Source organism: Eublepharis macularius, chromosome 3, assembly GCF_028583425.1.
Source record: "Eublepharis macularius isolate TG4126 chromosome 3, MPM_Emac_v1.0, whole genome shotgun sequence".
NCBI classification, from domain to species: Eukaryota; Metazoa; Chordata; class Lepidosauria; order Squamata; family Eublepharidae; genus Eublepharis; species Eublepharis macularius.
Window position 1 is genome coordinate 82957071 of NC_072792.1, and position 12117 is coordinate 82969187.

The window sequence follows — 12117 nt, forward strand, 5'->3', positions numbered from 1 at the left end:
CCTTGGGTACACTCCATGTATATTAGAAATGCTGATACTTCGCTTTGGCTTTTCTTGTTGTTCTTTTCACTGAATAAATATTCTGAATGGTATATCTTGCAAAACACACTAGCGCTCCTCACTATATTTTATAGGGGTGACATCAATGGAATTAAAAAGTATACTAAATTCCAGTAATCTGGTTTAACTGGGCTGTAAATTACTTTTTACCTGTCCAGGATTTATATTTACTTTTACTAATTGCAGAAATCCTTCCTCTTGTGCCTCTTGTGCAGTCTGCCTGCCAGCTGCACAAGAGGCAGGAGGAGGCAGGGAGCCCGAGCACCAGCTCCTCCAGGACATGCCCATCCGCTGGAACTCCACCTATGTGATGATAGCTCATCTGGTGGAGCAAAAAAATATGGTGCAAGATATCATGAGTTCCAGTAATCCAGATTCCAGTAATCTGGTTTAACTGGGCTGTAAATTACTTTTTACCTGTCCAGGATTTATATTTACTTTTACTAATTCCAGTAATCTGGTTTAACTTTAAAAAAATATGGTGCAAGATATCATGAGTTCTGTGCCCATTTTGCAGGGGGAAAAGGAGCTCCGCATTAGCTCTCCGGACTGGCTAGCCCTCTTCCAATTGGTCTGTGTCATGAAGCAGTTCCAGGACACCACTGACCTCCTCTGCTCTTACAAAGCCAGCCTGGGGAAAGCCATCCCCTGACTAGGCAGGACCAGGCGCTGGCCAAACAACTGGAGCAGGGGGAAGGTCTCCTCCCTAGGGCCAGGGACTTGGTGAGGAGGTTGCAGGCAGGTATGGCCACTTGCTTGCACCCTCTCTGCCAAAAAGGGGGGTGTACATTCTGGCCTGCATCTGCAACCCCTGTATAAAGGGCAGCATCGCGATGTGCAAAGCTGAGCTCCAGCAATGGAAGCAGGACTTCAGCAGAGAAGTCCGGAGATTGCAGGCGAAATGATGTGGCCAGAGGGAAGAAGGCATGAAATAGGGGTTGTTGGCGGTGGCAGTGGCAGATAAGCCCAGCACCCCAGGCTGTGACAGCCCACCCAACAAGGACCCCCACCACCACTACTGGTCCTCGGTGGTGACCTGGGAGGTTGGGGATTGAAGATCTAGGACCCCCCCCCCACTGGAAGTTAACCTTGGCCCCTCTGCACCAACAGCTGTATGGGGGTATCAGGGCTCTGAGCCATCCCCAATCTATGCGCCACAGCCAGGCAGATGGTAAAAACTGAGTGGAATGTGTTAGGGTCTAATTATGTTAAAATGGATTTTGTTCCTCCAACCAAATGACAAATTAAACAAACAAACGAACGAACAAGCATCAGTTTGACCCATTCTCGCACACTAGACTAACATTATGGTCAAAATCAGATTTTAAAATTGGGAAGAAATCGTTCTTATGGAAGGCTTGGACAGATAAGGGAATTCTTATTTTAGATCAATTGATAGGTAATGATGATGAGTTCTTGTCTTTTTTCCAACTGAGGTCTTAATATGATTTGCTAACTTCTGCTGAATGGTAACATTTACATTTGCAACATTTGCTGGTGTCCAAATACTGTCCGGCAGTTTTGAGTAGAATCTCCCCCACTTTTGGAGATTCTTATTGACTCAATACAGAAAGTAATTTTTTTTATATTTGTACATAAATGTTTGAGGTTGGTTAATAAATATGATATGCAGAGCCTAAGAGATTAATGGAACAACGATCTGGAACATCCAGTTTTGCCAAAGCAATGGGTTAAGGCTTTAAGTCATATCCCTGTTGCTACTATGGATCTTAAGATGCAACCTATTCAGCAAAAAGTATGTTTACGGTATATTGGACACCACAGTGTTTTTTCCCCTAAAGGTTTAAGCACAGTGTCTAACTGTTGGCGGTGTAATTTACAAAATGCATCTTTTAAGCATATGCTTTGACATGTTTAGTCATTCAGCTCTTTCGGAAAGAAGGTATTAGACATATAATTCTGTGTTAGAAAACTTATTTATTTTTGAGGATGTTAATGTACTGTTAAACTATTTGCCTGTCTCTTGAAATCGAACCAATAGTCAACGGAAATAGACCCTCAGTGCCCTTACAGTTGCCAAAAGACTTACATTTCAACATTGGAAAGAGAAAAGCCTACTTCCTATAAACCACTGGGTTGAAGATCTTATAAACTTATCAATATTTGAATTGATCGCATATAGAAAGCAATTCCGTATGGACTTATTTTTAGATATTCGGAAATCTATTATAGATACCCATGTATAGATTTGTCAATAGTATTTTTGTGGCCAGCACTGTTTTTTTCCCATTCTGTTTGCTTTTTTAATTTTTTTCTCTTTTGTACAAATAAAATGATTTTTAAAATTACAGCTTAAACAACTTTGAATAAGAACTGAATAAAATAAAATAATCTCCCCAACTGATTGCTGATAAACTATCTAGTTTCACAATTCCAATGTAATTTTAACATGACCCATATGCTTCATTGGGTTCACCTACACTTTCAACAGTGAATGTATCGCCATGCTATTATTAAACCCTGGGCCAGTTATTCAAGAGAGATGATGGGAAATCTTGTCCAAGAAAAATGTCTTGACAATGCTATCTCTATATATTGTCACTCCACAAATTACTATGTAAGAAAATATTTCATTACCACTGAGCATCCATACCTGTGGGCACATGAAAGAGATTTTTGCAGTGTGGCGTGCTCTTCCTAGTGCAGAAGGACAAAACTGAACTGGTACTTCAGCTGTGGAATGAGGAGCTACAATCAACTGCAGAAACAGTGGGGGTGGGGGGAAACAAATGAACAAAAACAAAATCAATGCTTTTTTAGAGCCAATTCTTCTCTTTTGCCTCATATTGACACTGTTGATGTTTATGTGATTAATGTGTTCCACTGTATGCTTTCTCTGCTCTCAGTGTACAGGATCTGCTAAGGCTGATACAGTGCACTGCAGTAAACAGTACTTAGTGGCAGTCACAGTATGATTGTTCTCCAGAAACTAAGAAAACTGTGTTACTAGCCACAAAGAAGGAAGTAGAGTTTGTTTGAAAGCATGGATGAAAAGAATAGAACTTCAGTTGCAAACTATATATTGCTACTTTATCTTTTCCACATCACAGAAATTCTTTAAAGTCTTACATGCCTGCACAATTAAAAAGAAACAAACCAATTTTAAAGAGCATCATGAAGTAGCTGTTTATGTGTTGCTGCCTTTCTAAGTTTCCTCCCACCATTATATAAATTCACACGGACTCAGAGAAATTAACATGCTGTGATCTACTTACTTTGAAATTGCAATTCACAGTTACATTGGAAAAGTAAAGTTGCCAGCTACATGATGAGAAGATAAAAACTGTTTGAAGGTTCCAAGCAGGGAACCAATATCCAAATCCCAGAAGACTATTACTCAACATACTTGGAACTTAATGTCAAACACTTCCACTAGCAAATCTGTCTAAAACACTTGTGTAATGTTGCTGCTATTCATGACTGCTGTCATGTGTTGTGACTATGAAGCAGTGCTGAAAAAGCTTGCTGAGATACACTATCCTAAAGGCTTTGATCAAGACCACTTAAATGATAAGTATGAGCTACGAGATTTTTAAAAATGTGGAGAACACATATTCGTATAAACATCTTTATTTCAAAATATGGTTGTTAACAGTTATTCCTTCTTTTAGTAGCCTGGCCAATAATACCATGTCCTAGCAGGTAACCACACTTAGGGCTTAAAAAGCAAGTAATCTCCTCCCCCCAGCCACCTAGTAAAAGAAATACAAAATAAACCTAGCCACCAGAGCGGCAATGATATTTTTTCCTTATTGTCTTTAAATGGGATCAAACTGGACTCTGTCTTAAACCTAATAATGATTTACATTGTTTATTAATGCAAATTAGATTGATGGAAACAAGTACAGAAGACATCAAGTTTAATTCTTTAATGTCTTGTGTTTGTGACAGAATACTGAATTGTTAAACAATGATGTTAACAACTCAGTTAAGTAGAAGGTTAGATTAGTTTAAGAACTATTGTTATAACTAGACATGGGCACAAACCAAAAAAAATTAACGAACCAGCGGATCGTGGTTAGGTGCAGACCATGATCCCGAATTCCCGAAATGCAACGAACATCTCCCGTTGCCGACCCAGATCGTGGTTTGTGGTTCGTGGAGGCTGCAGGGGGGCGCGCCGGTGTTTCCAACGATACAGGAACAGTGGGTGTTGGTGGCAGCCGCCAGGCATAGCAAGCATGGAGAGACGGCAATGAGCCGCATCCCCTCAAGGGGTGGGGGGTCTGGCTGCTCACCAACAGAACCCCCCATGTGCCCACCTGACAGGCTGAAAAGGAGTGTGCTGGTATTCCCGGCGAGAAAGGAAAGGTGTGTATTGGGGGCGGCCACCGGGCCTGGCGGGCATGGGAAGATGGCGACAAGCCACCTCCACTCAGGGGGCAGGGGGTCTGGCTGCTGGCACCCCCCATCTGCCCGCCCGCCAGGCCAAAGTGGAGTGTGCTGGTATTCCCTGTGATGGCAGGAAGGTGAACGATGACGGCGACCGCCGGGCCTGGTGGTTACGGGGAGATGGTGACAAGCTGCCTCCCCTCGGGGGGGCGGGGGGTCTGGCAGCTCGCCGGCGGCACCCCCCATGTGCCCACCCGCCAGGCCAAACTGGAACGCGCTGGTATTCCCGGAGTGGGTGGGAGAGGACCTGTCATCATGAAAAGGGGGAGGGGGAATATCCCCCAGCATCCGTGGGTCCTCACCCAAGGGTCCCACTGAGGAACAGTGTGGCGGAGGCAGCCAACAGTACACACCTTCCTGCCTTGCCGGAAAGGATGGGAGGGAGAGGACATATCATCATGAGGAGGGGGAGGGAGAATATCCCCCAGCATCCGCAGGGCCTCAGCTGAGGGTCCCACCGAGGAACAGTGTGGCGGAGGCAGCCAACAGTACACACCTTCCTGCCTTGCCGGAAAAGATGGGAGGAAGAGGAAGGACCTGTCATATGGGGGGTAAATGGGAAGATCCCACCCCCAACCTCCAGGCCAAAGAAGAGCGTGCTGGTATTCCCAGAGTGGGAGGGAGAGGACCTGTCATCATGAGGAGGGATGGGGGAAGATCCCTCAGCAGCTGTGGGTCCTCACCCGAGGGTCCCACTGAGGAACAGTGCAGTGGTGGCAGCCAACAGTACACATCTTCCTGCCTTGACGGAAAGGACGAGAGTTGTGGGACACATTCCCACCCAGCTGAAAGAGGTCCCGTCAGTCCCGTTGACAGGAGTGCCACCACATTGTCAACCAACTGTATCCGTACACAATACAATCAGCTGCACGAGCGCAACCGAGCTGTGTAACCAAGGAGGGAGCAGTAACAGGATAGTCTCTCATGAAGCAGGAGCTCACCTGATCCGCTGTCCTGCCTTTGCGGAAATTAGGGGATGGGCAGGACAGGAGGTATTGTTTGGACGGGTCAGAGTGGGTCCTGAGAAGGGGAGATAGAAACGGGACAGCAGCAGCAGCTGACATCGGCCACCTTCCTGCCTTTGTGGGAAGGACATCAGTCGAGCGACCCATTCCACCCTGCTCAGAGGGCTCTGCATTTGCAATGGATGGGGGCACCGTGCGGCAGAACTATATGTGCAACAGTTCTTGAGCTGCTGTGCAAGTGCCCAAAGGAGCGTGACCACCCACCTTCCTGCCTTGCTGGAAAGGATGGGAGGGAGAGGACCTGTCATGTGGGGGGTAAGTGGGAAGATCCCCCCGCAACTGCCAGGCCAAAGAGGAACGCGCTGGTATTCACGGTGTGGGAGGGAGAGGATGTGTCATTCGGACTGGGGGCCTGATCCCTCAGCCACCGCGGGTCCTCACCCGAGGGACCCACTGCAGAACCATGTGGAGGCAGCTGCCTCCTGAGCCATCAGCTTCGAGGTTGTAAGCAGCGCTGTCCCAGAACCCGAGGGGACAACCTCCGCCAGCACAGCCTGCCGGAGTGCTCTGCTCTCACCAGCATCACCCTCAGGGCAAAGCGATCCTCCCACTGACCCCCGCTCAGAAGAGCGGGTGGCCCCCTTTCTCCCCTCAATGGATGTTTCACTGGGTGAGGAGGGAGACAGGCTCGGGTGGTGCCTCTTCAGGTGGTGAGTCAGGGTCGTCGAACACAGATGCTTTGGGTTTTTGCCCCTGCGTAACAGGACATCACAGGCACCGCACCACATGGGGGTCATCAGGAAGGGCCCGAAATTGCCTCCATATGGAGGTGTTGTAACGCCGGCTGCTAACTGTCCCAGGGGAAGGAGGACGAACGGTTACAGGCTGTGCTGCGGGGCTGGACACGGACAACAGGGTGAGGGGTGGACTGCGGGAGGGGACACCACCGAGAGTTTGAGATGGGGATGGGAGGGATCTTTCATAACACACATACCATTCCTCCAGGGATCCATCGCCCACCCACCCCTCCTCAAAATGTTGAGAGAGATTCTCTCCCTCCTGAGCAAAGACCTCTTGGTACACCACAGCCCACATAGGTGAATTGGGAGGAGTGGCAGGACTCCCTGCAGCCCCCGAGCCACACCCAAAACTGCTTTCCACAACTGAACCAGGAGGACAGCCATCGCACTTCATCCCACAACCACCCTTGGCAGCCAACACAAGAGGAAGACTCATTGTGCCACCAAACTAGAATTAAGGAGGACAGGAAAGGAGATGACTCTGTGTGCCGTCCGTCGCGGTGCCCACTGAGTTCGGTCCCAGGGCCTGGCAGCAGCCCTGGCACCAGAGGGAGGGAGGGACTAGAGCCCTAGCCCACCACTCCCACAGACCTGACCCGATCAGGCACTGATTAATAATAATCAATGTGAGCCGTTAGCCGAGGTACCCACTGAGCTTGGCCCCAGGGCCTGGCAGCAGCCCTGGAACCAGAGGAGATAGATCCCTATCCCCCAAAGCCAAGCTCAATTGTACTCTCTCTGTCTCTCTCCCCAAAGGCTAGCAAGTGGCAAGCAAGAGCTCTGTCCCACTCCATTGCTCGCAGAAAGTGAAACCCAGCATGGGAGACCATGGCTATTTATAAGCATGGGCCCCATTCAGCAACACAGTAGGTCTGTGTTTGGCCGTCAGAGCTGCCTATCAGGGTTTGCAGGGATGAGATTGGAGTGGCCATGGCTACAGAACACCCCCATCCCCCTCCCTCCCCTGGGTGTCTTCTCCCAACTTGTAACTGCTTTGCAGCTCCGTGGTTGGAAGGAAGCCCTGCTGATCAAGGAAAGTTGGGCTTCCATTCGGGTTTCCAGGGTGACAGAAGGAGGGCAGACAGAGCTCAGGCATTCCCCTGGCTCCGTTGCCAGGGGAGTAGATTGCTGGCGCCTGAGTGTCTGGTTTCCTGAACCGTGCCTGAACGCCCCAAACCAGGCCTCTCCCAACCGCTGGTTTGTTGGCCATGGCCGATCACGAACCACCGGGTCACTATCGCGCGATCACCATTTTCGTGGGGTTTTGATGTTTGTAATGCGGTTCGTGCCCATCTCTAATTATAACTCATATTTTGGTGAGATTAGATTTTATTTCATAATGGTTGATTACCAAGCCTAGCCCCAATTTCCTTCACTTGAAGACAGCTGAGTGGCCTTGGGTCAGTCACAGCTCTCCAGAGCTCACTCAGCCCCACCCACATCACAGGGTGATTGTTGTTGTGGGGATAATAATAATATACTTTGTAAACCACTCTGAGTGGATGTTAAGTTGTCCTGAAGGGCAATATATAAATCGAATATTGTTGTTGTTGTTGTTTTGGACTTTGATTGTTGGAGGATTTTCTGCTACCTGCTTTAGTGCTCTGGATCTGCTCAACTGGATTAGTGCCAGCCCTGGATTTCTTTCTCTGGATTTTGAGACTTTGGAAACTTGTTTGAACTCTTTTGGTTTAGCCTGAAAGGTAACTTTAGGCTGGGAGACTGGAAGTCTGTCTGAGTGTGTTAGTTTAATTATCTAGTATCTGTTATTTTTCTCTCTGCTTGCACAGTTATATGTCTGTACCCTTTTGTACTTCTGTTAGTAAATTCTTTTTAGCATAACCTTGTGTGTTCTTTAGGAATTTGTGAGCTTCAATCTGAATCCAGTACTTTGACCCCTTTTGGTCACAGCTACCCAAATAGTTGTTTAGTGGAACTCAGTCTGCAAAGTCGTCCACCTTGCAGGGTTGACTTCTTGTTTAAAACCTGGTCGGGCATCTCAGTGCCACAGCTAAAGGTTTAGTCAAAAGAGGCTGGTGACAGTTTAGTACACTGAAAGTGAGGACTTACTCCCAGTTTTGAGTGTTTTCTCTTGACTTCCCATTCAGAATGGCTTGTGGATACAGCCATCTTTGACACCACCCATTGAAGCACATTGCCTCCATACAGATATTAACAACCATTCTGCAGCTATTTAAGTCATCTGGGTTTAATAATAACATAATAATGACATTTGATTTATATACCGCCCTTCAGGACAATTTAACACCCACTCAAAGCGGTTTACAAAGTATGGTATTATTATCCCCACATCAATCACCCTGTGAGTGGGTGGGGCTGAAAGAGCTCTGAGAGAGCTGTGACTGACCCAAGGTTACCCAGCTAGCTTCAAGCAGAGGAGCGGGGAATCAAACCCGGTTCTCCAGATTAGAGTCCCACTTTTAAATTTTAAAGCGTTTTTATTGAGAAGATTATCCAAATACAATAGCTATAAAGATACATAGGAAAAAGAACATACATCATAACTAACTTTTCTGTATTAACTATATACATAGAAAAAAATCTAACATAAATATTTACTTTTGTCTCTTATTTTTCTAAATTTTTAATTGTATTGATTTTGACATTGTGATAATTTCACTTTGATTTTATGAGTTGAGAATTGATTGGTATACCTGGTTTGGAATTTGCACTTCATTTTTGTTGACATATTCAAAACAAGGTAACCATTTGTTATAGAATATTGCTGTTTTGGGATATATAATAGATTGTTGTAAACTGTCTGTTATTTTTTCAATGATAAAGTGGTCCCATACTTTCAAGTACCATTCATCTATTGATAGAGGTACTTGTTTATTCCAGCATGAGGCAATCATTGTTTTTGCTGCTATTAACAAACTGGCTGTGAGAGCATGTCTTATCATAGGTATATTGAGATTTTGCCATTAATCCAAGAAAATTAGTTGTGGTGAAATTGGAATTTTGGAGACAGTTATGGAATGTGTTGTAGCACTTCCTGCCAAAATTTGTTTATTATTGGGCATTGCCACCAGCAATGTGCATATGTTGTGATTTCTCCACGTTTTTTCAGCACAAGGGAGAATAAGATAATGAAATTGCAGCTAGTTGTTTTGTTGTATAGTAGCACCATGTTATGATTTTGCATGTTTGGAGTTCTGTGTTGATTTCTTGAGATTTGAGTTATTTTGATGTCCAGATTTTTTCCCATTTGTCAGTTGTTATTGCCATGCCACAGTCCTGTTGCCATTTTGTCTGGAAGTTTATAGATTTGGGTTTGTTGATTTGGATGATAATTTTATAAATTTTGGAACTGAAGCCTTTCCTGGATGGATCTGGCTGGTCTAATATGTTTTCAAAGTCTGATTTGGGTTTGTGTAATATAGCTATTAACCAGATTTGTGCAGCCATATGAGTTGGAGATATGAGAACCAGGAAATGGTCTTGTTTATTTTCTTCTCTAATTCATCTTTTGTTAGTATTCCCTTGTTTGATGCTATATCTATTAGTCTTGTGATGTTGTCTCCAACAGTTGCAGATGGTTTGATCTTTTCCAGGTGGAAACCAGTCCTGGGATAAAAATGTGAAGTAGCGCGATATTTTTGGAATTTTTTTTGCTCCATAGGAGTCCTAAACTTTGAGTATTTCCATTAAAAATATATTTTTTAAATCTGAAATGGATGAGAACGACGTTTACTCCACAATAGTTCTTGTATTGTCATGGGGTGATGGAGAGGTTTCAAAATTTGTATTAGCCAGTCTTGTTCTTTTCTCCATAGCATCTGTATTGCATTTGTAAGGCAGATAGAGTATGCATATAACAATAAGTCAGGGTAATTGAATCCTCTGTTAGAATGTTTCTGTCTCAGGAAATGGAAGGAGATTCTTGGACGTTTGTATTTCCATAGGAAACTACTGAGTATGGATTGCCATTGTTTCAAAGTTTCTATTGGTAGTGATATTGGGATGCTGCAGAAAAGGAAGATTCTTTTTGGAAGAATAAATACTTTGACTAAATGATATCTGTTGTACTGTAAGTTTTGCTGTTTGTTCAATTTGAGTAAGTCTAGTTTTATTTCTCTGATTTTCTGTGTGGTTATATTTTATTAGATGATTCAAGGTAAGGAGGATATTAATTCCAAGATACAGAAAGTAATTGTCGGCCCATTGATAATTATGTTTTGATCAGATTTTCTCATTGGTTTGCTGTTTGATGTTAAGAGGGAGTACCATTGATTTAGAGGTATTGATTGCTAGGCCAAAGACTTGAGCATATAGATCAATGGTTTCCTGTAGATGTAGTAAAGATTCTTCTGGTTTTGTGATAAATAATTGTATATTGTCATTAAACATACTTAACTTGTGGATTTTTGATGCTATTTTTATACCATGGATTTGATTGTGATCACGAATCTTAGCAACTAAGGGTTCTAGAGTGACAACAAAGAGCAAGGGTGAGAGGGAGCAGCCTTGTCTCATTCCCCTGGAAAGCTTTATTACTTCTGATGTCGTTCCATTTATTTTTATTTGAGCTGTTGCTTGTGTGTATATTGTATTAGTTGCTCAAAGAAATTTATTCCCGAATCCCATAAATCTTAGGAGTTCTTCTAGGTAGATTGTTTCCAGAGAATTAAAGGGTTTTTTAGTGTCAAGAGAGAGGAGGATGGCTTCTCTCTGTTGTTTGCATGTAACTAGGATATTCAATCCTTTATAGATATTTTCTGTAATGTCTCTTCCTGGGATGAATCTAGATTGATATTGTTGGATGTAATGACCTATGAATGAATTTATTCGTTGTGTTATGGTTGAGGTAAAGATTTTGTAGTTTAATAAAGATATAGATTTGGTTTAATAAAGATTTTGATTTAATAAAGATATAGGACGATTTGAGGCTGGGTTCTGGGGATTTTTTCATTGTTTACTATTATTGTAGCATTAGTCCACGTGGGAAGCTGTAAACCTGTTTCTAAGATATTGTTACATGTGTTTGTTAATAATTGAGCAATATTTGTATTGAATGTCTTTTAAAATTCTGACGGGAAGCCATCCGGACCAGCTGCTTTATTATACTTTAATTTTTGGATCACTTCTTGAGTTTCTCTTAGTGTATTTGGGCCTGTGGATGGTGTTTTGGATGTATATAACTTATTGTAAAAGCCTTTGAAGGTTTGGGTTATTTCTTTTGATTTGTAGTGTGTGTGTGACCCTTGACGTCTTGTATTGTTGATATGAATCTGGAGGTCCTTTTTTCTTTTATTCTCCAAGATAGGATTATAAGGTGCTTTGGGGAATAAAACCAATGTTGTTGTTTCAAGTATAGCAGATTTCTTTGTATTAGATTTGTTTCTAGGGTTTCTAATAGTTTGTGTTCATTTAATAGTCTACGGTAGATTTTTTGCTTCCATATATCTATTAGCTGAAAGTTTTTCAGAATTGTTGTCAGCTTGGTGTTTGTTTTTTGCTTTTAGATGTGTTACACTTGTAATGTGATTTGTCTAGGTTATGATTTATTATGCAGTTAAGGTTACCACCAACAATTGTTTCTCCTTCTTGAAAGTCATTTAGTTTTCTTAGAGTGTCTTCTATGAATTTTATTTGATTGGAGTTGGGAGCACATATTGATGCTAATGTGATTGGTTTCTCTTCTAAAGTGCCTTTGATAAATAGATACCTACCTAGAGGATCTGGACATGATGCTTTGTGTGGGAAATTAGTGGATTTGGAAATGATCGAGACTTCTCTCAATTTGGATGATCTCTTTGCATGGAATTGATGTTGGATCCAGCCTGCTTTTAATTCCATATTCTTACTTGAACAAGGCTGAGTTTCTTGTCATAGTGCAACATCTGCTTTTAGCTGCG

The 12117-nt window shown here is 43.4% G+C and overlaps 1 protein-coding gene across 1 annotated transcript in view; it reads right to left on the reverse strand.

Annotated features, from left to right (window-relative positions):
• Positions 1 to 12117, reverse strand: part of LOC129326556 (cilia- and flagella-associated protein 47-like) — a 286389-nt gene that overhangs the window by 158825 nt on the left and 115447 nt on the right. Inside the window, exon 11 of the mRNA XM_054974773.1 lies at positions 2675 to 2779. Coding sequence (XP_054830748.1) covers positions 2675 to 2779 — 105 coding nt within the window. The remainder of the gene's footprint in view (positions 1 to 2674; positions 2780 to 12117) is intronic.